Below are 24791 nucleotides of genomic sequence, written 5' to 3' on the forward strand. Positions count from 1 at the left end.
TCCTCAAACCAGGTTTAAAATACAACACAACAACTCATGTTATCTACTCACTTCACTTCCTTTTTTTCTAGGCTTAAATTTATTTTAATCAGAGACTGTTTCTTAGCATCTCTCATGGAAGTACTGTCCTCAGCACATGAAAATTGACTGATGAATTTTGGCTGAATGAATAAATCTTTAAGTTCTCATACCTACCCCTGTTAATTTGTTTTCTTTATTTTCAGTTGGTTAGTTAAAAAGATTACTCTGTATTGAATGGAAATGATATTCATCATTTCCAATAGGATCCCTTTCTTCAAGACATTGCTATTTCTTCTCTCCTTTGTACGTTCCCATGTTCTTTGCCACTTAGGAAGTGGCTACTCAGTAAATATTTACTTCTGGGCTCAAGACTTGCTAGTCTTTTCCATGCCTCTGCCCAGGATGGATGAAACCACACATTTCTCTGATGATTCACAACCTATATGGATATTTTGAGTGTTCCTATTATCTCTGGAAGTAATACCTGATGGCCTTGTACCTGGTATATCTGCATCTAATATCTTTTTCCTCCAGTATGCCCAGTCTCTCTTTCTGGGAGTTATCTCTAAAGCTGACCTTTGATTCTGCCATTCTCTTGCTCATAGACCACCATGACTAACAATAACTGCTTACAGAATAAAGTCTAACCCTGTTAGCTCCTCATTTTGCATCTTTCGTCTAAGTAGGATAGCCAGATTTCATGGAAGAACATGATCTCTGTGAAATCAAACTCCAGCTTCACCACTTCCTAGCCACATAAGCTAAATTTCGGAGCATTGGTGTGTTGCTGTGAAAAATAATATTAGTTTTGCAAGAAACACCTAGGTAAAGCTCCTAGTGGCCACAGAAGTAAAATAGCCCTATAAGACATGAAATTCTAGCAGATCTGAAAGGAATGGCAGTTCTTTTATTGCTTGTAGATACATAAATATTCAATAAATGATAGATCCCTTCCTCATTTCTTCTCCAGATCTAGTTTTATTATCTATAAAGTAGGACTTTAAATTGGTCATTTTTAAGCTTGCATGTGGGAAGCTGTGTGAACTACCTGATTCTGTACTTGGCACATCATTAAGTATATGATAAATGTTCCTTCTTTATCCCTCTTCCAAACTGAGGTGCAATCTTCCTTTCCTATAGAATTGGAATAAAAATTATAAATCAGAGTACATTGTATAAAAAGAAGGACTATTATTCTTACCTCTACTGTTTAAAGTCCTAGCTACCCTATACTAAAGGCCCAAGTTCAACTTCTCCCTACTCCATGCAGTATCCCTGGATTCTCACTTCCACAACACTCAGTCCCTACCCCAGCCAGAAGGATAATAATCTAATCAAAGGAGAACCTTCAAACATTCTCAGGTGATATTTACATTTCCCGTATATCAGTAAGTATAATTTTACTGTATACAAAGCTAAGCAGAGTTCTAGCTTCTTCTAAAACATTTTTAGAGACGAAAAACTCAGTTTCTTCACAAAGAGACCTATTTCTTCCAGTTTTGGACAGTTTTAATTGTAGCTGTCCCACTAAATATTCTGTATTTGTTCATAGGTATGTATGTGCTCCTCTTTATTTTTATTTATTTATGTATTTATTTATTTACTTTGTCTTTTTAGGGCCACATCCATGGCACATGGAGGTTCCCAGGCTATGGGTCAAATTGGAGCTGTAGCCACTGGCCTACACCACAGCCATAGCAACATGGGATACAAGCCGTGTCTGTGACCTATACCACAGCTCATGGCATTGCCAAATCCTTAACCCACTGAGCAAGGCCAGGGATCAAACCCACATCCTCATGGTTACTAGTCGGGTTCATTAACCACTGATCCACGAAGGGAACGCCCAACTCTTTTTTAAATTTTTTTTAAGGTATCTTTTTTTTAAATTAAATTATAGGAGTTCCCATCGTGGCTCAGTAGAATCGAATCTGACTAATATCCATGAGGACACAGGTTCAATACCTGGCCTTGCTCAGTGGGTTAAGAATCTGGCGTTGCCTAAGCTAAGTAGGTCACAGGTGCGACTTGGCTCTTCCATTGCTGTCGCTGTGGCGTAGGCCAGCAGCTACAGATCAGATTTGACCCCTAACCTGGGAATCTCCATATACCATGGATGCAACCCTAAAAAAATGACCAAAAAATAAAAAAAAATTAAATTATAGTTGATTTACAGTGTTGTGCCTATTTCTACTGTACAGCCTAGTGACCCAGTCACAAATACATATGTATACATATATGTATGCATACATACATGTATACACACACACACACACACACATATTTATACATATACACACATTCTTTTTCTTATACTATCTTCCACCACAGTCTATCCCAAGAGATTTGGAGACTGTATATAGTTCTCTGAGCTGTGCAGTAGGGCTCATTGCTTATCCATTCTAAATGTACCTAAAGATTCTCATACCAAGTGAAGTCAGAAAGTGGAGAACAAATACCATATGGTATCACTTATATGTGGAATCTAAAACATGGCACAAATGAACCTATCTATAGAACACAAACAGTCACAGACATGGAGAACAGACCTATGGTTGCCAAGGAGGTGGGGGGGGGGGTCTGGAGATGCACAGGGAGTTTGGGTTTGGTAGATTTGGCAAGTCTTAAGGATGGAAACCATGTGTTGTTTATTTCTGCCATCGCCATAAACCTAACTCCATGTCCTGCACAGGGACGGCAGTAGTTTGTGGAATTGAATCATCAGAGATCTGAAGGAAGTGTCCCTAGTTTGCCCCTATTCCAATCCACTGCCATTTGTAAAAATAGGTATCTCCAAGGGATTTAGCCAAATCCCGCCCCGACCCCCAGGCAGCATAGAACCAGACTCTGTAAGTGACAGAGAGAAGGACTTGGAAATTTATATTGCATGTTCCAAGAATCCAGTCGCCCTGTCAACTCAAAAGCTAAGGACCAAATGCTTAAAATTCAGAATTGGCAACTATCTTAAGACTAAGCAAACATACCAAAGAGCAAAATTTCAGTCTGTTCCACTCAGCTCTTAAGCAATTTTGTTTCTTTATAAATTTCATAAAGACATGAAAATGGTATAAAGGGGCAAGAAATGAACAGTAAATGTCTGTTTTTCCATCATCTTGACTTTCATTTTCACTCCCAGAGCCAACTATCATGAACATTTTCTTGGATTTCTATCCAGAAATAGTCATAGATATGTGAGCAGGTATATCTATGATTTCATACACAAAATGATTATAGTATATGCCTGTTCCATGTAGTTTAAAAAAAAAAACTGATAATAGATCTTACAGATTTTTCTATGTCAATGCAACTATATCTATCTTTTTAAGTGAATGTACAGATGTCTCACAATTTATCCAACCTATCCTTTTTCTTCTTAGTGGACATTTAGGTTGTTCCTAGTTTTCAGCTCTTACAAGTAATATTTTTGCTGTCACAGATTTTTACCATTACAAAATATGTGTCCATCTGCGTATTTTTTTGCATATGTGTTCTTCACACTATTAAATTGAAAAGCCTATCTTTCCCTGCTTCTCATCAGAATATTGGTGACATACAGCCACCAGATTCTCTGTATCTATAATGAATAACCATGTGTCTTATATTTAGTCTCCGATAAGCTTTCTCTGCCCATTTGTTTTTCAGCCTGTTTCCCAGAATGCACCTTGTTATCAGAAAAGATAGTTGTCATAATTGAAAAAAGCTGAGAGTAATTCTCAGGTTCAGGTTGTCATCCTGGCAGGTTCTGAAAACCACGTTGGTGCGTAATTTAAGGAACAGAACAACTTTTATGACAGGAACAGAAATTCTGAATCTTGTTCAGAATTCACAGAGCTCCGTATTAAGAGTTTATTTAATGCAAGTTTCAAAAATGCATGAGACTTTCCAGAAATTCAGCCCCAATGTACTGAAAAGCTCTCATTGTTGTCTTTTTTTTGCTTGCAGTGAAGTACATGCGAGAAGCCACACCCTATGTGAAGAAAGGCTCCCCAGTGTCTGAGATCGGGTGGGAAACGCCTCCGCCCGAATCCCCGCGGTTAGGGGGCAGCTCCTCAGACCCTCCGTCATCACAGTCCTTCTCCTCCTTCCAAAGAGACCGGAAAAGCATCCCCCTCAAGATGTGCTACGTCACAAGGAGCATGGCCTTGGCTGACCCCGAGAACAGGTAAAGGCAGCTACCCTTATTTTAGCAGCTCTGAGTTTGAAAAGAGGGCTTTGACCAGGCTGTGCTCAGGACCCAGAAACACTCAGTGATTTCCAAAAAATAGTCTGAAAGGGCCACCCCGCAAAATTGTGCGTATCAAGCCTGGCCTCGCTCTCCTTCTTCTTCCACCTTCTTCTTTACGTTTATCCTCATGAAGAATCTATAGGCTGAGCTCTGGTTCTGGAAGGAGTTGAATCATGGGGGTCAGGATCTTATGTGTTTCTCCTGGGTCTGCCTCTGCCAAGTCACATGACTTTGGACGAGCTTCCCAGAGTGCTAAACCTCAGTTTTGTCACATGTAGAATGGGAATCGTTGAAACCAGTGTTGTTGAGTTGTGAGAATTAAATGACGAAGTCCATGTGAGGTGCTTTGCGCAGGGAAATCTTCCATGAATGTAGGCTCTAATACTATGTATTATTGATGTTCAATAGTAATAAGCAAATCAGTGCCCTCAACTTGTACGTGGAGGATGAGAGGATCCTTAATGCTATGTTCTGCTCTGAACCTCTCTTTATCCTCAAGGGAAAAAAGGAGCGCCTTTGAGCCAAGCCTGGAGGGCTAGTTCCCAAAGTCTGTACAAGGCTTCTTTGCCACAAGATAGATATCTAACCTGATCCATGGCAATGAGAAGGAATCCAGGAAAGACTAGCAAATATTTGGGGGTCCTTCTTCCCCTCAGTCTTCCTTTAACTTGCAGCACAGAAAACGTACATTTGGAAGGAAAACAAGAGGTATGTAGAGGAGAGACAGAGAGAGAATTGAGCCAGCAAAGGGGGGAGTCTTGGTGACCTTTGCATCCGCATTCAAATGCTAAAAATAGGAAGAGCACTGCTGGCCTTTATTTATAACATGTGTGGGACAGCTGCAACCCACCCGAGGAGGAGGAAGCGTTTGGCTTGTTTCCGAATTGCTGATGGGGAAAACCCAGAGGAAATGGGAGTGGGGAGAAAGTTGCCTCCTTGGCTCACGGCTCAGTGCTTTTTTTGTTCTCTTCCCAGTAAACTTACCCGAAGGAAGCTGCTAGCCCTTCTGACCCCAGCCAGCTGTAGGGGCTCCCCCGTTCCCCCCATGTCTCCTTGCTCAGGTATATCTGCAGGGATCAGAGATGGGCCATAGTGTGAGAGAGCCAGGGCTTATCCACTAAAGAGGAGTCTGGGAAGGAGGCAGAGTTTTCAGATGGTCCATTCCCACCTGTTCTCTGTTTTGTTTTGTTTTGTTTTGTTTTTTCTTTTTAGAGCCGCACCCTCAGCATATGGAAGTTCCAAGGCTAGAGGTGGAATCTGAGCTACAGCTGCCGGCCTATGCCACAGCCACAACAACTAGGGATCCTAGCTGTGTCTTCGACCTACACCGCAGCTCATGGCAACGCCAGATCCTTAATTAACCCACTGAGCGAGGCCAGGGATTGAACCCGCATTCTCATGGATACTAGTCAAATTCATTTCCTCTGCACCATAATGGGAACTCCTGTTCTCTGTTTTAAACCTCCATTCACTCCCCCATTCCTAACACTTTCCTGGGTCTACAGTTGATGTTGCAGTTACTCTGAGTGTCCTCTTCCCTGGCCTTTTACCCACCCAGTCAAACAAGTCCTTTCTCCCAGGAGTCTGAGATCTAAGGTTTCAGATCTGATGAATTCAGAATTTACCCAGTGCGTGTCTTGTGCTGGGTGTCATGCTAATTACTTCAGCCCAGAGACTGCCAAGTGACAGCCTACAGGTGTCCCCAGCCCACAGATGGGCTTTTTTAGTGGTCTGTCTAGGGTTACAAAGAAATTTGAATCAGTTGCCACATTGAATAGTCAGGAAATTTCACATTAAAAAGCCAAATTTCTGCTTTTCAAGAAAAATGAGAAGATCTGGTATTATTATTAGGCTTTACGTTGCTGCAGCCAAGGCTCCAGTCTATAGGAGGCCAGTAGAAGCTTCTCCTTTGGAAAGGAATGGACTCTCCTGGTCATTCCTATTGCCTTACACGTAGGGAATACAATTAACTCTCTGCCTGGAGTTCCTATTTTGGTGCAGCAGAAACGAATCCAGCTAGTATCCATGAGGATGTGGGTTCAATCCCTGACTTTGCTCAGTGGGTTGGGGGTCCCATGTTGCCATGAGCTGTGGTGTAAGTTGCAGACTTGGCTCGGATCCTGAATTGTTATAGCTATAACTCCAGTTGGACCTCTAGACTGGGAGTTTCCATATGCCTCGGGTGTGGCCCTAAAAAGGGAAAAAAAAAATTGTCTGTCTGGGTCTTCACATTTCCTGCCTAGTCCTTAAATTTGTACCCATGCTTTGTCCTCTGAGTCTCTACCTCATCTTCATTCTATGGATAAAAAAACCTGAGGCCCAGGGCTTACATACATTCCTCATCATATAGCTAATATATGGTACAACTGGGCTTTAATCTCATACCTATGGAAGTCAGTGTCAATTTACCATTACCAGAAAAATACAGACTAGAAAACTTGGGATATGGTAGAATTGGTTAATGCAATGGGGAGAGAGTTTGAGTAGATGATTTCTAGGATTCCTTTCAGCTGTGGACTTACATGCTATAACATTTCTCCCAAGCATTTATTTACATTTTAAAGAATTTGGGGAGACATCAGGCCGTAGTTCAAATATTGGAAACCTCCTTCTTTTAAGCCCATAGAAGGAATGTGTTGTAAAACCTTGGCATTGGTGCTCTTCAAGTTCACCATTAAGTATATGTAGGGTCTCCTGGGTGGTGTGGGAGAGCCTGTATTTCTAGGTTATGAGCACCAGCAGGACTGATTGAAAACGAGAATCCAGTTAAGCCAGAGGGTCCAGAAGAGGACTTCCACCCAGACAGATCCGAACCTGCTGACAGTAAGATTAACCTTTCACAGTGTATCCGTATATCAAATCACCATGATGTATACATTAACTATCCTACAGTGTTGTCAGTTATACCTCAATAAAACTAAATATATATATATATATATACATGTATATATATATATATATAAAAGAGGCTTAATGAGTCTTGACCCTGATTGAAAAAAAGAAAAAAGAAACAAGTATTTCATGGAATGTCAATCATATGCTGGGCTGAGTAGAATGTACCAGAAATATGGACTCTGCAAAACCCAACTCTCTGCTGCGTACAAGACACACCTAACACAAAGTGATCTTAAAAGACAAAAAAAAAAAAAAAATATAGGCTAGGCAGACTCTACAAGGCAAATGCAAACAAACAGCAACAACAAAAAGTATCGATTTTGCTCTTGATGTGTGACAGGGTAAAGTGCAGATCGAAAAGCACAAAAGAAGACCACGAAGGACTGATTTATGCTAAAGGCCAGAGTTCATAGGGAACAGAATTCAGCAGTTATGAATGCACATCTAGTAAGACTGCAGCACCCTTTACAGCAGAGATGGGAGCACACTGATAATAGGTAGTTTAATATATTCTTCTCGGTCCAAGAAAGGGCATTTGGACAAAAGATAAATAAAGATGCAAAAGACCCAAACAACCTAATTAAGGGAGGTCTGGATACACCACAAACTTTGTACCCTGGTAATAAAGAATACGATTTTTTCTATTCAAATCCACATAGAACATTCACAAAATTAACCACAGATTAGATCACAAAAAAAAAAAAAAAATGCAGTTGAGTTTCATAAGGTAGAAATAAAGCAAACAGCATCCCTGATGATCGTGGAATAAAACTAAAAAATCAATAACAAAACCCGAGCACAGAAACCCTTTCTTCATGGATTTTTTAAAAGCTTTCTATGAAATAAATAACTCTTGGGGCAGAAGGGAAATAGAAACTGAAAGTGTAGCGTTGAAAAAATAATGAAAAGAATGTATATATGAAATGTAAAAGAGAAAGAAGGAGAGAATGTCAGCTCTGGTTCAGCTAGATCCCTGATGGAATCAGCTGAATTTAAGGAAGTGTGTCATTTAGTCCAAGTAACAACCCTAGGTCCTAGTCCTCTCATCTCTATTTTATAGATAATGAAACTTTGTTCAGAACCAGGAGTTGAAATCAATGGGAAATGTGGGGATCAGGCCCAGGCCTGGCTGACAAGCAAGCTTACTTTCTTAATCATGACACCCCATTGCTTCTGATTTTAGCACCTGGCAGAACCGCTCACCTGAACTGTAAGCACCACAGCCAGGGATTAAAGGTTTCCTGGATTCTGAAACCTGAAAACCGACGATAAATGCCACAGCATCTTGGGGCTGATCCCCTCGGCTGGTGACACACAGCTACTTATAGTTTGCATTAAAAGCGCTAATGTTCAATTTCTCAAATAGAAACAGCCGTGGAACAGCAGGTAGCATTGCTGCTCTTTCTGTGAAAAAGGTCACCCAGCAGGCACTGAATCCGTAAGAATATGTCACTGCTAGTCGTGGTTGTCAATGATTACAGTATTTTTTTTTTTTTAATTCTACCTCTTGAATATCTCTTTTGTTTCATATTCAGTTTTTCGCCTTCACGGCCACTGCCCTCACCCAGGTCAAGACCATCCTAGGTCCTCTGGACTATCTGAATATAGTTTCTCCTGAGTGCTTTGGTTCTAGTTTGCCCCTTTCCCAGTCCCTAACATCCACCCTCCAGGCGGCTAGCCAAGGAATGGGAAACACTCAAAATGTATCCATTTGGTCAAGAGGGCTCCCAACTGCCTTCACAAATATTAAATCTCCTCCTATTGCATGAAAACCCCATGTGGTTTTGGATCTTTCCTAACTGTTCCCCTCCTCTGAATTTTATCCTTTATGCTCCAGGAACCCTGAAACAATTTATACATGCCCTACACTGGCCTCCCTGACAGCTTCCTAGTCACCCGTCAAGCTTCAGCACAGGTCCTGCTCTACCTTGTGTAGATCTGTCTGTGATAGGGTCTGTAATTTATAATGACTTGTCTTTGGGTTTTTATCTAACATGACTACCCAGTTTTTACAGCCAAAGACCTTTGCAATCTGGGATGCCTCAGGCTTTTATTTTAATATCCCAGCTCTCTAAAAATTATTATACTGAAGAGAGATAAGCAGCAAGTGATAGAGTAAATGGGCAGAAATATTAATGGTAGGTAGTATTCATTAATATGAATACCTGGGTATTCACATATTTTGGCACAATTGCTAATTTTCCAAGTTTTCTGTAAATTTGAAATTATTTCCAAATAAAAAGTTAAATACAGGAAAACCAGCACACTGAAAAAAGAAACAAACCAAAAACCATCCCCAAACAGCTTTCTAGAACATTACTTGATACAAAGCAGGCATTCAAAAATACATCTGTAAATAATGAGAAATGGCAGCTTTATCTTCACGTTTTTGGTATTCTTAATTTTCCAAAAAGTTCTTTTTAAAAAATTTTCCACTAAATAGACCTGGGAATAAGAGAAAAAGCACAACTCTCTCCTGCCAGGCTCAGCAAACTTAAAGAAACCAAGACAATTCATTAGCCAAGCCTGTTACTGGGTTGAACGAAGTTGGACCAATGCAATGGATGGCATATGAAGCTTTGTTCATGACTCTGTGTACCGGTAACAGACCCCTCTGTAGATCTTCATGGTTAAATTATGGAGTGAGGCACACAATCTTTCTAGAAAAATGGAGTACATCTCTATTTACAGTGCACAAGTAAAAAATTTACAGAAAGTGTTGTTGTGGTTTCGAATGGAAAAGCACCACTCAGCACACCGTGATTCAGAGGGGTGGGATCTGATAAATCCTATAGGACCCTTGGATTTGTTCCCACAAAGTGCCTTTAGTGAAATCACTACAATCCAGCGCCTGCGCTTCAGCCACAAAGGTCAAAAACCTGGTTAGAGGAGCTCCCGTCGTGGCGCAGTGGTTAACGAATCCGACTAGGGACCATGAGGTTGCGGGTTCGGTCCCTGCCCTTGCTCAGTGGGTTAACGATCCAGCACTGCCGTGAGCTGTGGTGTAGGTTGCAGATGCGGCTTGGATCCCGCGTTGCTGTGGCTCTGGCATAGGCCGGTGGCTACAGCTCCGATTCAACCCCTAGCCTGGGAACCTCCATATGCCGCGGGAGCGGCCCAAGAAATAGCAAGAACAACAACAAAAGACAAAAAGACAAAAAAAAAAAAAAAAAAAAAAAAAAAAAAAAAAACTGGTTAGAGGCATAGTGACATGAGATCTGTCTCTAAGGGTTGGACTCATACCTTCCAAAGAAACCAGAATGCTTTTACGACAGGCTGTGCAATTGTCAAGCAGATAGAAACACTCACATAAGAGGATCTGTGTGTCCCCATTAGAGGCCGTCTTGGAAAACAAGTGTAAATAATAAGCAAAATACCAGAATCCAAGTAACAAAAACAATGTGGACTTTCAAAGCAGCCCAAACCATGCATTCTCTCCATGTAAGCCCGCTATGTGAGAAATGAAACTGTCGCCATAGTTACACTACAATATATGCCAATTGACCTTAAGAAGTGCATTTTAGATGAGGAAGCTGGAAGCCATTCCTTAGCAGATCAGAAGAGCTGTGCCAAGGTGGCCGTTATATTAATTTCTGCTCTGCCAAGACTGCCATCTCCCCGGTCTATACGTAAATAGATGGAGGTTCCCCCAAGTGGTTCTCTCCAGCTCCCGTTCAGATCATACGGTCTTGTTCCTGATGGGCATCAGTACAGTGGACTTAGTAAGTCCTTGTAGGTGAAAAGTATTTCTTCCATGAAGGGGCTTACAAAACCTGTGTTTTCCTTGTTCTGTTCTCTTTGCTCTTGCTCGGACACATCATGGTGGCCTCATAACTGAAAATATCACCAGCAGATTATTTATTTATTTATCTATCTATCTATCTATTTATTTATTTATTTATTTTGTCTTTTTTAGGGCCGCACCCATGGCATATGGAGGTTCCCAGGCTCGGGGTCTAATTGGAGCTACAGTTGCCAACCTACGCCACAGCCACAGCAACATAGGATCTGAGCCATGTCTGGAACCTACACCACAGCTCATGGCAACGCCACATCCTTAACCCACTGAGCGAGGCAAGGGATCGAATCCCAACCTCATGGTTCCTAGTCTGATTTATTTCCCCTTTGCCACGATGGGAACTCCTCACCAGCAGATTATGATTGCTGTTGGGAAGAAAGGAAACTGTAAAATCAATTTATGATAGCTCTTAGTAAGTGGACACAGTTTAAATGTCTAAAACAGAGGCCCACATTAATAATATCAATGAGTAAACGCTAAAGTTGAAGTTAAAAAATACAGGTTTGAATCCCAATTCTGTCACCTATTGCCCTTAACTTTAGACAAATTATCTAATCTCTCTGATTCCCAGGTTTCTTATCTATAAAATGTGCTTTAAAATACTGACTGCATGTAATTGTTGTGATGATTAGATGACTTCATGTAGATGGTCTCAAATCCTGGCAGTATCACCATGGCATAAATTCAGCTTTCAATCAAAATAGCCTCATTCCTGAGTGCAAGAAGGGAGGGGTGAAGGGAAGCTTGGTTTTTTTGTTGGTTTTTTGGTTTGGTTTTGTTTTTTGTTATTTTTGGTTTTTTTTCCAGTGGGAGAAGTTTCCAGGTCATCTCCCGAAACTATTGAGCAGAGGTTATTTTGTAAGACATTCTTCCACAGAGGGCTGTAGCCTTTTGAGACTTTCAGCTCTGTTCAGGAACTTGAGTTCCAGTTTCCCAACTCATGGGCTCACAAGGTCTTAACTTTCATCTGTGTATCAAAAAAGACCTCAGTTGGGAGTTCCCATCATGGTGCAGTGGTTAACGAATCCGACTAGGAACCATGAGGTTGTGGGTTCGATCCCTGGCCTCGCTCACTGGGTTAAGGATCCCACGTTGCTGTGAGCTGTGGTGTGGGTTTCAGACGCAGCTCGGATCCCGAGTTGCTGTGGCTCTGACGTAGGCTGGCAGCTACAGCTCTGATTAGACCCCTAGCCTGGGAACCTCCATATGCCGAGGGAGCAGCTCAAGCAAAGGCAAAAAGACAAAAAAAAAAAAAAAGACCTCAGCTCCCCCACCCCTACCTGACCCACTACCTGCCATGATCTCCACAACCCCGTTTCCCCAGGGATTTGGATTCCTCATGATCAGCCCTAATACTCACCACCCTGGTTTTCAGTGCCCTCCTACACCTTTTTTGATACCCGGGAGTTCCCTTTTATTTCTTGCAAGCTCAGAATTACATTAAAATATAAACAAGCAAACCTTTCTTATTACAGCTTATCTAGTATATCCAGGTGTTCATAGCAGGAGGGTTTCTGAATTTGTGAAGACGACCATTGTGCTGGACCTAGAAGCCTTGTCACATGGCTATGGAATTGCTTGTAACTGGCTGTGTGTATCATGAACAACAGTCAGAGTTCTATTTTTTCAATTATTATTTTTTAAAAAGTAAGCTAAATTAAAAAAAAAAAGTAAGCTAAATTTTACCATCATGTTGAAAACTGACAACAAACAAAAAGCCATGAGTATTAACACTTGGATGATCTACCACTTCCATTTGAAAGTGCGGACTTGCCGCTACCACCAGAAACACCACACACCATTTCAGTTATGCTTACTCATCTCTCTCTCTCCCTCCCTCACTCTCATTCTCTCTCTCTCTCATCTGTCATCTCCATCACCTATCTACCTACCTATCCTTTCTACTTATCCATCTGTGTATTTATCATCTTTATAACATACGTCTTATATCTATCTATCATCTATCTCTCTGTTCTTGTTTCTTACTTAGACAACCCCAGTAAAATATTTTGGGACTGTAGCAAGAGATGACCTTAGTGTTGGTTTTCACTGTGCTCATAGTCTGCTTTTGAGAACTGTAGTAAATGGACTATATAGTTTTATCTCAACAATTTATTTAAAGGTGGTTGGGAAGAGGAAATCCAGGGAGGTTGTGCCGAATTAATCAGATCTCTCTCTCCCTCTCTCTCTCTCTCTCTCTCTCTCTCTCTCTGTCTCTCTCTCTTATTTATTTATTTGTTTATTTATTGGCTTTTTAGGGCCACACCTGTGGCATATGGAAGTTCCCAGGCTAGGGGTCGAATCAAAGCTATAGCTGCTGGCCTACACCACAGCCACAGCAACACAGGATCTGAGCTGTGTCTGTGATCTACACCATAGCTCACAGCAACGCCAGATCCTTAACCCACTGAGCAAGGCAAGGGATTGAACTCGCAACCTCGTGGTTCCTTGTCAGATTCATTTCCGCTGCCCCACACAGGAACTCCTAATCAGGAATCTTTCGTAAGAAATAAAGTCCTAATCGGTTGTATTATTTTTAAGTGTACGTAGTGAGACAAAGTAAGGAGGCATGCCTCATAGCATTCATAACAGACCTAAGGAAATAGGTGAGACACTCCCTTTTTAAAGTTTTTTGTTTGTTTGTTTTTGCTACACCTGAAGCATGCAAAAGTTCTTGGGCTGGGGATCAAACCCATGCCACTGTAACAATGGGAGCGGCTGAAGTGACAATGCTGGATCCTTAACCTGCTGAGCCACCAGGGAAACCCCTAAAGTTATTAGTATTATTATTATTATTTTTGTCTTTTTGCCTTTTCTAGGGCTGCTGCCTCAGCATATGGAGGTTCCCAGGCTAGGGGTCGAATCGGAGCTGTAGCCGCCGGCCTAAGCCAGAGCCACAGCAACGCGGGATCCGAGCCGCGTCTGCGACCCACACCACAGCTCACGGCAACTCCAGATCCTTAACCCACTGAGCAAGTCCAGGGATCGAACCTGCAACCTCATGGTTCCTAGTCGGATTCGTTAACCACTGCGCCACGACGGGAACTCCCTAAAGTTATTTTAAATGAAAGTTTAAATGTTATCAAAACAATAACGACAGATAGTTTAAAAATCAAATAAATCTAAAGTTTTTTTTTAAAGCAGTGGGTTTTTATGACTTATTTGCAGCTCATTTGTAAATCATTCTAGAGACTCCTGTCCAAAAGTTGGGAAATTTTCTCATATTATTTATTTGATAAAATCATCCTCTGTTTTCTTTGTTTTCTTTCTCTGTCTTCCCTGTTAGAAGGATGGTAGACATCCTGGATTGACTTTCTAAACCTATTTCTTTCTTTATAGCTTCCACTGTATCTTTTTACTTTCTTTTTTTGAACTTTCTCAGGAATATATTGTTTAAATTTTAGCTATTATGTTTTAGCTCTGAATGTTCCTTTTTTAAGAGAATTTTATTCTTGTTTCATAGATGCCATATTTTCTCTTACTTCTTGTAGAGTATTGATTAGTTCTGTTTATTTTCCTTTGTGTTCTATTTCTCCCGTTACCTTTTTTCTGTTTTTCTCAATTTTTTCTTCCTTGCTGGAGATTTTCCTCAAATGTCTGGTAATCCTTTGCTATCTGCTCATTTTTTAACATGGAGAGACTAAGAAGCCTATTGGAACCTGTGTGTATGAGAAACGGAGGGGCTTAATCATGGGTGAGAATTCATGTACACTTGTTGCTCGGTGAGCCAGCCTTACTAAGAGATCCCGGCCAATTTTGCAGATATCTGTGTTTGGAAGTTAGAGTGACTTAGGGGAGAACTATCCAGTCTCTTTCCTTGGGTGTAGGTGGTACGGAATATTCAGCTGCCAGCTTTCTGAGAGTTCTACCACTCAGCTTGCAGATCTCATACAGGACCCTTGTTTTCAGACCTGCATCACCCCTAAGCCTCTCTCTGGAGGTTCCAAGCCCCTGCAGGGTTGTTTGTTTGTTTCTGTTTTTGTTTTTTGCTTTTTAGGGCTGCACCCACGGCATATGGAGATTCCCAGGCTAGGGGTTGGATTGAGGCTACAGCCGCCAGCCATAGCCACAGCCACAGCAACGTGGGATCCAAGCTGCCTCTGCGACCTACACCACAGCTAATGGTAACACCAGATCCTTAACCCACTGAGCAAGGCCAGGGATCGAACCCACAGTCCTCATGGATACTAGTCAGGTTTGTTACCACTGAGCCACGTCAGGAGCTCCAGCCCCTGCAGGTTTGCAAAGGCAAGGGGCTCACCCTTCTCTGCAGCCCTTTCGGTTATAAATTCCTTGGCTCTCACTCCATTCTGTAGTCAGTTACCCGGCTCCACTGCTGTCTGTTCTGCCAACATGCATTGAACTCTCATCTCATTTTCTTTTGGGCTTGTACCTATTTTACCGTCTTTTTACTGGGATCTTCGAAGAGAGGAGAGATCATGGCCAAACCATTGTGTTTTTCCCAATAAAAACCCTTGCATAATTTGCATCTCATGTAAACAGAGTGCGTCAAAGGTTTAATGAGCTTAAAAAATATTTCCATAGCCTTGTTATTTTTAAGAAAATCAGTTTCCTTCATAGATAAACCTCAATACTGCAGTCATCCTAATTATCATACATTTTTAACCAGTGGGAGATGAATTAGTATGACTTCCCTGGCATTGGTAAGCTAATTAAAGAAGGGACTTTAACTATCTTTGGTTAGCCTTGAGGAAGAGTTAAGAAGAGGACTCACCAAGCATGGGTCTGTGACTTCATCAGTACACAGTAGAGGTCATTTTCTTCTGTTATCTACACCTCTAAACACCTTTCCAGGAAAGTCTCAGTTTCCCCTCTTCTAAGAGCATTTCAAGATGTTGGACTCAACTGGGTGCTGAGAGATTTCTGCTAACATTGACTCTCAGTATTGTAGTCTTGATCCTTTGCTCTTGATGGAATAATTGAACTCCATTTGGTTTGCAAAAGCTGCCCCAGGATTTTCCAGCTGTGATAATGAAGCCTCTGAAAATAACCCCAAGCTATCAGGCGGGAGTTCTCTATTCAAGTAACCATCCCCTACAGGCCAAGGGGACAAGGGAGAGAGGAAGTTTCACAGAGCAGTTCCTGTTGTCCCTTCCATTGATGCATGTGTGGAATTTTACTTTCTTAGTAGAGGATGGGTTTGGGGCACAGACAGCTGCAGACACAACTAGTTGGGCATACAGGGCCTGTGTCTGCTGACAGATACTCCCTCTGTTTCTGAATAATACCAGAATAGGAATTTTAGCATTGCCAGTCCATTAAACTGGGTTAAGGTTTCTTTCCTTTTCTTAATTTCACTTTTTCAATAGATAGTTTTGATGCTGTGGCTGCCACAGTGACAGATTTCTTGCCTGGACACAGCTTACCATCAGGTTGGGAATAGGTACAAGCATGCCAGCAGTTACGAAACAACACTGTAGGAGTTCCTATCATGGCTCAGCAGTTAATAAACCCAACTGTCATCCATGAGGATTGTGGGTTCAATCCCTGGCCTTGCTCAGTGGGTTAAGGATCTGGTGTTGCCATGAGCTGTGGTGTAGGTCACAGACACGGCTTGGATCCCGAGTTGCTGTGGCTGTGGCGTAGACTGGACGGCTATAGCTCCCATTAGACCCCTAGTCTGGAAACCTCCATATGCCGCGGGTGTGGTCCTAGAAAGACAAAAAAAGAGAGAGAGAGAAACAACAACAACACTATAACAGAGTGATGAGGGAAGTAAAGGATGCTGTGGGAGCTGCCTTATAAGAAAACTACCTAACCCAAAAGTCTGGTCTTGGAGGAGGAAGATGGGGGCAACAGGGATTGATTGTCCAAGGAAGTGATGTTCGTGCTGAGATTTGAATTATAAAATAGAAGTTAACCAAGCAAAAGGTTGGGGTAGGGAGGCAGTGAATGGATTCTTGGCAGAGGAAATAGTGTAAGTCTGGGCACGAAGCAAGGGAAAAACCCAGTTCCATTAAAGAACTGGAAGAAGTCAGTCTCTTTGGAGCAGTCTATGGGAAGACTATGTCAAGAGTCCACAAAGGTTGTCGCAGTCAGAGTGAAGCCATTATTGTGTTTAGACTTTATCCAGGGAGGGTCTGGAGCAGTGGAACAATGTAACAGAGATCCCTCTGGCCTCATGGTGAAGCATGGCCTGGAAGGAAGGGGAGGCAAGACCAGAGTCTAGGGGAGCATTGAGAAGGTTCTTATAAACATTGGGATGAGAAATAACCCCAGATTCAACTAGAGTAGGTTGGAGGCACTAACGAGATGTTGGATGAGTTTGAGAGATTGTAAGAAGGAGAATCTGCAGGACTTCATGATAAAGTGGGCATGGAGGGGCGGGGCAAAAGGTGTCCAGAGCTGATCTGTAAGTGCAGAGCCACACAGCTGGCCACAATGTCCTAGATGACTGCCCTGGCCCTAAGTGAACGGGACTAAGGACTGGTGTGTTCTGGTGCAGGTTTGAGGGTAGGGAGAGGCATGGGATGAGTTTAGGCCTTTGGAGATACTGCCTCCATTGAGAGTCCAAGTATGATAGCCTTTTGATAGTTTCATGTCCCTAACTGGATTTTCAAGCATGGCAGGGACCAGCAGCATGTCTTGAATTTTTCTTTTGCATTTGTCATAGTTCTTAGAAGAGCACAGAGTAACCACTCACTAAATACAGAGGGCAACTGAAGTGATGTCAGTTAGGGTTCTAGAGGAGGGAAGTGCCCTTCTCGAAGGGTTAGCTGAATTGTGTTTAATGAAGGGGCTATTTATGGAAGAGGGACTATGTTAAAGGAACCAGTGATGGAGGTAGAAGCACCCAGGGCTTAGCAATAGTGGGAAGCTGTTCCCACCTCCTGGGACTGTGGGGCAAAGGGAACAAGTTACTGCAGCCCAGTGAGGACCAGAGTCCTGGGAGATGCACGGGCAAGACCCCCTAGTGTCTCCTGTTGATGCTTCTGAACAGCTGCACACAACTGGAGCCAGAAGCTAGAAAGGCTGAGTGATGTCACTTTTTAGATAGAGTTTGGCATCTTGGATCTCATAGCAAGGCAGAGAAGGCCATAAAATAAATCCGGAGGCAAACATAGAAAAAAAAAATTCACAAAAGTCTGTTTATGGAGTTTCCTATGATAAACCATTATGGAATGGAAAGGAATATAAATATTTTAAGAAGGAATGTGTGGAGTTCCTATGATGGCTCAGTGGTAATGAATCTGACTAGTATCCATGAGGATTCGGGTTTGATCCCTGGCCTTCCTCAGTGGCTTAAGGATCCAGTGCTGCCATGAGTTGTGGTGTAGGTCATAGACATGGCTCAGATCTGGCATTGCTGTGGCTATGGGTGTGGCTGGCAGCTGCAGCTCTGATTCGACCCCTAGTCTGGAAACTGCCGTATGCTGCAGGTACAGCCCTAAAAAGCAAAAACAAAACAAAACAAAAAAACAAAACCATATTTACCTTCTGCCTCTTTGAAAATGGGTCTGATATGTATATGACAAGTGATAACTAATTATAAGAAAAAGCTGGTTGACTCCAACACTTCATTTCTTGATCTTGACGGATAAAACCATCTTGGACAATCCCAAATCAATATTCATAGATTCCTGCTTATTAAGTGGTGTTCCGTCCCCTCTTGAGTTTCGATCAAGATTTCTTTTCACCATGGTGATACCAGCTGGAGATAGAGATGACAGCTGAGAGGCTTAGAGAAAAAGACAGTGTCTTGCTCTTAGGCTGGAAGCTGCCTGAAGGTGGTGAAACAGGGAGTGGACAGGGCAGGGGAGCTAAGAAAGGGCCTTGAGGATGGTTGTTTTCATCTCCTGAGCAAATGGCAGAGGTCTGGAGGGGACGTTCTCTCCCATTATGACAGAGATGGGGGCTGGAGGAAGTGCAGCTAAAATGGTGAATACCAAGCTGGTTTTGACAGTGAAATATCCATAAAAAGGCAACAGGTAGACAGACACGGAGATGTGAGGAGAGGGAGGAGAACGTTTGAGCAGTGACCATTGGTCAGCGGGAATCAAATTGCAAAATGTTTTTCACATGCATTGGCTCTCACCTAAAAGGCCAAATCATTTACCCTTTATAGACACATCTTGACTTGGAATATAGTACATTCTTTTTTTTTCCTAGAATAAAACCCTCTCTCCTGCCTCTCTTATGAAACACACAATAAAGGCCAAGTAGTGCAATTTGTTTTCATTTCCTCTATTATGAAGTAGTCAGGCAATTGGAAAATGTTTCTCACGTTACCTGGAAACAAAACACTAGATCCAGAAGTTAGAATTCTTGGAGCTATTTTCTCAAGCTCTCTGGAAATATTTCTTACTGCTGCCTTGAAAAGATGACTGACTTTTAGGCCAGGCCAACCTGAATTTCATTTCTAGCTTTTCTACTTATTATCTGGGTGACTTTGGTCAATTTATTTAACTTCTTTGAATTTTTTTAAAAAATATATAAGAGCGTTCCCTTCGTGGCTCAGCGGTTAGCATCCATGAGGACGCAGGTTCATTCCTGGCCTCGCTCAGTAGGTTAAGGATCTGGTGTTACCATGAGCTGTGCTGTATGTTGCAGACGTGGCTCAGATCCCGCATTGCTGTGACTCTGGTGTAGGCCAGCAGCTGTAGTTCTAATTCGACCCGTGGCCCGGGAACTTCCATAAGCTGTGGGTGCAGCCCTAAAAGACAAAAAGACCCAAACAAACAAACATAAAATGAGGGTGATAGTGTCTCTATGTCTGTGCTGTTTTAAGAATTAAATAATTTGATACATGCCTCCTGCCTGGCACATAGTAGGCACTTAGCAAATATAATCCCTTCCCTTTACCTTTTTTTCTGCTGGTCCAGAAATAGCCATCCCTAATAAAATTATCAAAAGCTTCTTTCAAGATATACAGATGGCCAACAAACACATGAAAAAATGCTCAACATTGCTGATTATAAGAGAAATGCAAATCAAAACTACCATGAGATACTACCTCACACCAGTCAGAATGGCCATCATTAATAAATCCACAAATAACAAGTGCTGGAGGGGCTGTGGAGAAAAGAGAACCCTCCTGCACTGCTGGTGGGAATGTAAACTGTCACAGCCACTATGGAGAACAGTTTGGAGATACCTTAGAAATCTATACATAGAACTTCCATATGACCCCACAATCCCACTCTTGGGCATCTATCCGGACAAAACTCTACTTAAAAGAGACACATCCACCCGCATGTTCATTGCATAGCCAGGACATGGAAACAACCCAAATGTCTATCAACATATGATTGGATTCAGAAGATGTGGTATATATACACAATGGAATACTACTCAGCCATAAAAAAGAATGACATAATGCCATTTGCAGCAACATGGATGGAACTAGAGAGTCTCATACTGAGTGAAATGAGCCAGAAAGACAAAGACAAGTACCATATGATATCACTTATAACTGGAATCTAATATCCAGCACAAATGAACATCTCCTCAGAAAAGAAAATCATGGACTTTGAGAAGAGACTTGTGGCTGCCTGATGGGAGGGGGAGGGAGTGGGAGGGATTGGGAGCTTGGGCTTATCAGACACAACTTAGAATAGATTTACGAGGAGATCCTGCTGAATAGCATTGAGAACTATGTCCAGACACTCATGTTGCAACAGAAGAAAGGGTGGGGGAAAAATGTAATTGTAATGTATACATGTAAGGATAACCTGACCCCCTTGCTGTACAGTAGGAAAATAAAAAAATTATAAAAAAAAAAAAGTTTCTTTCAGTGTCATGAAGATATGTGAAGAATTTTTTAAATAGTTTAACTCCATGCTGGGAACGCCCTGGGTAAAACATTGACTTGGAAAGTATAAAATAGCTGTTTAGGTAGATGAAAACCCTATCATGACTTTATACGCTTCTCTCTGGTACTGCATCTGTCGCAGCTGACAGTTGGAAGAACTGGGTCAATTTGCCAATAGTATCTCGAGATTAATTGCTTTGGGAAAGAAACAGGACTTGAATCACTAAGAAGGGGTAGATTTTTACCAAGACCACATGCAGTTTTATAGGAATATTCCAATAAGTCTTGATGGAGGCATTCTCTAGCCGCTGTCAGATGTGTAGAGAAGGGAGGGGTAGATAAAATGCATGCATGCACCAGAGTAGGATTCCAACCCAATAGTTTCTGCAGACACCATAGTAATCCCAGAATGCTATTGACTTCATTTGCATCAGGTTTCTAGTCCTTGCAGATCTATCATCATGTCATCTGTGTACGGAGTTATAATGGTGCTGCTCTTGGGCAACCAGCAATACAGAACGTGTATTTCAGGCATTTCTTTCTGGAGATTTTTCTCTTGTGTTCCATCCATCTTCTCTGTGAAATCTTTACAAGGTAAGAAGTGCACCGTTTTGAGGCAGATGCTTATAGCTTTTGAAATCTGTGGAGGAGAGAAAAAGTAACTAGTACATAGCAGCATTGAGCTAAATGGACTAACCAAACCTCCTTTGCAAACCAGTGTTCAGTGCAGCTAAGAACTAATGAATTGTTGGTCTCCTAGAAGTCTGTGTGTTGTAGTGGAAAGAGCCTGTGCCTTTAAACACACAAGAACTAGGTTTACATCCTGGCTCTTTGGATCTTAGACACCTTATTTTTATCTCTCTAAGCCCCAGTTAATCCATCTATAAAATGGGCACAGTAAGACCTACTTTTCATAATGGCTACACAGATGAAATGCCTCTGAGAATGAGGTATGCATAACATCTTAGATAAAGTAGGTTTCATCAGGGTGAATATATAAGACCACTGAATGAAAAAATGTACCTTCCAGGAACATGACTTCTATGAATCTGGGGAGAATAGAATTTCTTATTGTGTTCATTCATATGGATTTTAAAGTTAAAACATGAGGTTTCAAACAAATTTATGGTTATAGTTATTTTAGTTCAAATCTAGATTCTCTGAAAGTACAAGTTTGCTCATTTCAACAGTTTAGAGTTCGAAGAAAGTTGTTAGAAGAACTGTATGCAGGGGTTCCCATGTGGCTGAGAAGGTTAAGAACACAATGTAGTATCCATGAGGATGCAGGTTCAATTCCTGGCCTCACTCAGTGGGTAAGTTCTACTTATCCAGTGTTGCTGCAAGCTGTGGTGTAGATCACAGATGTGGCTTGGATCCAGCATTGCTGTGGCCGTAGCTTAGAACAGCAGATGCAGCTCTGATTTAACCCCTAGCCTGGAACTTGTATATGTCACAGGTGCAGCCCTAAAAAATTTTTTTTTACTGAAAAAAGAACTGTATACAATAGTATTTCTCAGGTATCAGTCACATCACAGTGAAAGAAATAGAAACCCATCTAGGTCACTTAAACAGAGGGATTTAATATAAGGAATTTTTTGCTTACCACAAAATAGGAAGACTTTAGATTGATGCCCCTTAGAACACTATGAAGCTTATTAATCAGGAAAGTGGGGAACCGGGAGGTTTCCAATGGAAATATTGAAATCATATAGCACTGGAGTAGTGGTCCAGGAAATAGGAAATTGGGATGAGGGTGCTGGAACCTTGCATCTGCCTTGAACAATCACAGAAAGCTGGTGATTGGACACTGCAGCACCAAGGCAGCTGCCATTGCCTCTTCCTTTTGACTGTTTTCAGCAATAGCAGTCAAAACATCATGAGTCTGTCCTCCTCTTCACTTCTCCCTCCCAAATCTTATAGGAATATATCAAAGCTTTATCCATCAGTATCTTACATGTCTCCAGAACCCTAGCTGCAAGGGAATCTGGAAAGATGGATCTGGTTTTTGTAAGCACTCTACATTATAAAGAGGGTGTAATGAGGCCAAGCCAATTCCTAATAATCATCCCACAAAGTGTTGGCCACATGGTAGGACGTCAAAGTATGCCAAGTCTCTTCTCTTTTTCTGCAAAGATTCAAAAATAAGAGCTTCAAGGAGATTCTGTGCCTTAATATGGTTTGGGAGCTATGGCTAAGATTGTACCTCCTCTCCTGGATGAGTCTTATAGAGTTCTGGCAATAGTTTGTAGTGGCTGAGACAGTAGTGTTCACCAAATAGTCCACTTGTGCCTCTAAATTTCCAAGCCTTCCGATAGTTATATTGGACCTTGTGTCTAATTCTGGCTAATGAAATAGCAGAAATGATGTGCACACTTCTGGGTTGTAGTAGAGATGGGCACTTGTGTTCTTGGAAGTGTAGTGTGTCTACAAAATTGGGGAGTTTCCTGAGTGCCTGCATGGAGCAGATCCACACCCCACCCACCTCAGACCCTTTATGGACATATAGCATGTTATTTTCTTAAACTTTGTCTATGTTGGATGACTGAGACTTGAGGATAATTTAATACTGCAGCATAAACCTATCCTATCGTGACTAATGTGATCATCATGGGAATGTATTAACCATTCAGTCAAGCTGATTAATATTTACTGGGAGACACCAGTGATTCTCATGAAGCCAGGAGTCTTTAGTAAATGAAAATTTTCCTTCCCACTCTATATAGTTTTCAATTTAGAGGTGAAAAACAACCATATTGCTTCTTTTTGAGTTGAAGGCATCTAAGTGAATGAGCATGACTTAGAGGTACCAGATGAAGGACCATGAGCCTTTTCACACTCAGAACATGTGAAAAGCATCCTTTGTTGTTGCAATTATAGCTGTTGCTTTTGGAGACTGTTATTATTTGTGGCTAAGGCTCTTTCTGTCTGGATCTAGAGGACACCCTCACTCAAAAGGGAGCATTTCTGTTTACCTCAGCAGAACTAGATGTAACTATGGTACAACCAAATTCTGCCACAGATAAAATGTGTGTGTATGTTCATGGCACTTATTTTGCCTTGCTAGATTATAATTACACACTTGCATTTAAAGATAGGACTACCAAAGGTTTTTTCAATAAATTTTATTGGAGTATGGTTGACTTAGCAAGTTGTGTTAGTTTCCAATGAAGACCACCGATTTTTGATAAATGAAGAAGAGAGACTTGAAAAAATTTTCTTCTCTTATTTACCTTTGCCTCTTTACTCTTTCTTTCATATTTTTATCAGCATTAACCTCTGCAACAATAATTCTCAAGCTTCTTTTTCTTTTAATCTTGTGATTGCAAAATTGATGTGAAAATATAGTGAGATAATGTATGTTAAAGTATCTCATAATCTGTGAAGACTTAAGAATATAAGAAAAAAACATACCTCATTGAAGATGTCTTCACCTCATCACCTCTTCACTGGGGCCCACAAAGAAACCAAAAGCTTCCTTGACTTGCGTCTCCACGAATCGATCTTTCTTCTTCTCCTTCTCCTCCTCCCCCATCTTCTTCTTATTTTTTGGCGCACCTGTGGCATGTGGACGTTCCCAGGCCAGGGATCAAACCCTCGCCACAGCAGTGACATAAAGTGCTGTGGTGACAATGCCAGATCCTTAACCCTCTGAGTCACAAGGGAACTCTCCGTGCATCAGTCTTGTAGCTGTTACCATGTGGTGGCTTTATATTCATTTGTGTCTTTATCTGACTCAACATCTGACTTTCTCAGTAGCTCCCTGAGAACAATGGCCATGTTTGCTTCTGCTCATCAGTGACTGGCTTAGGGTAGGTACTGAATAAATTTTTTTTTTTTTTTTTGTCTTTTCTAGGGCCGCACCTGCAGCATATGGAAGTTCCCAGGCTAGGGGTCTAATCAGAGCTGCAGCTGCCAGCCTACACCAGAGCCACAGCAACGTGGGATCTGAGCCGCATCTGCGACCTACACCACAGCTCACAGCAATGCCGGATCCTTAACCCACTGAGCCAGGCCAGGGATCGAACCTGCAACCTCATGGTTCCTAGTGGGATTCATTAACCACTGAGCCACAATGGGAA

General features: G+C 41.7%; 1 protein-coding gene across 1 annotated transcript in view; it reads left to right on the forward strand.

The window, feature by feature from the left end:
* Positions 1-24791, forward strand: part of SNTB1 (syntrophin beta 1) — a 235816-nt gene that overhangs the window by 103713 nt on the left and 107312 nt on the right. Inside the window, exon 3 of the mRNA XM_021088981.2 lies at positions 3964-4183. Coding sequence (XP_020944640.2) covers positions 3964-4183 — 220 coding nt within the window. The remainder of the gene's footprint in view (positions 1-3963; positions 4184-24791) is intronic.

The sequence above is a fragment of the Sus scrofa genome, chromosome 4 (genome assembly GCF_054392235.1).
Source record: "Sus scrofa isolate SSC_HxYL_T2T_F1_AM1 chromosome 4, Sscrofa_HxYL_maternal_Yorkshire_Landrace_v2.0, whole genome shotgun sequence".
Taxonomy (NCBI): Eukaryota; Metazoa; Chordata; class Mammalia; order Artiodactyla; family Suidae; genus Sus; species Sus scrofa.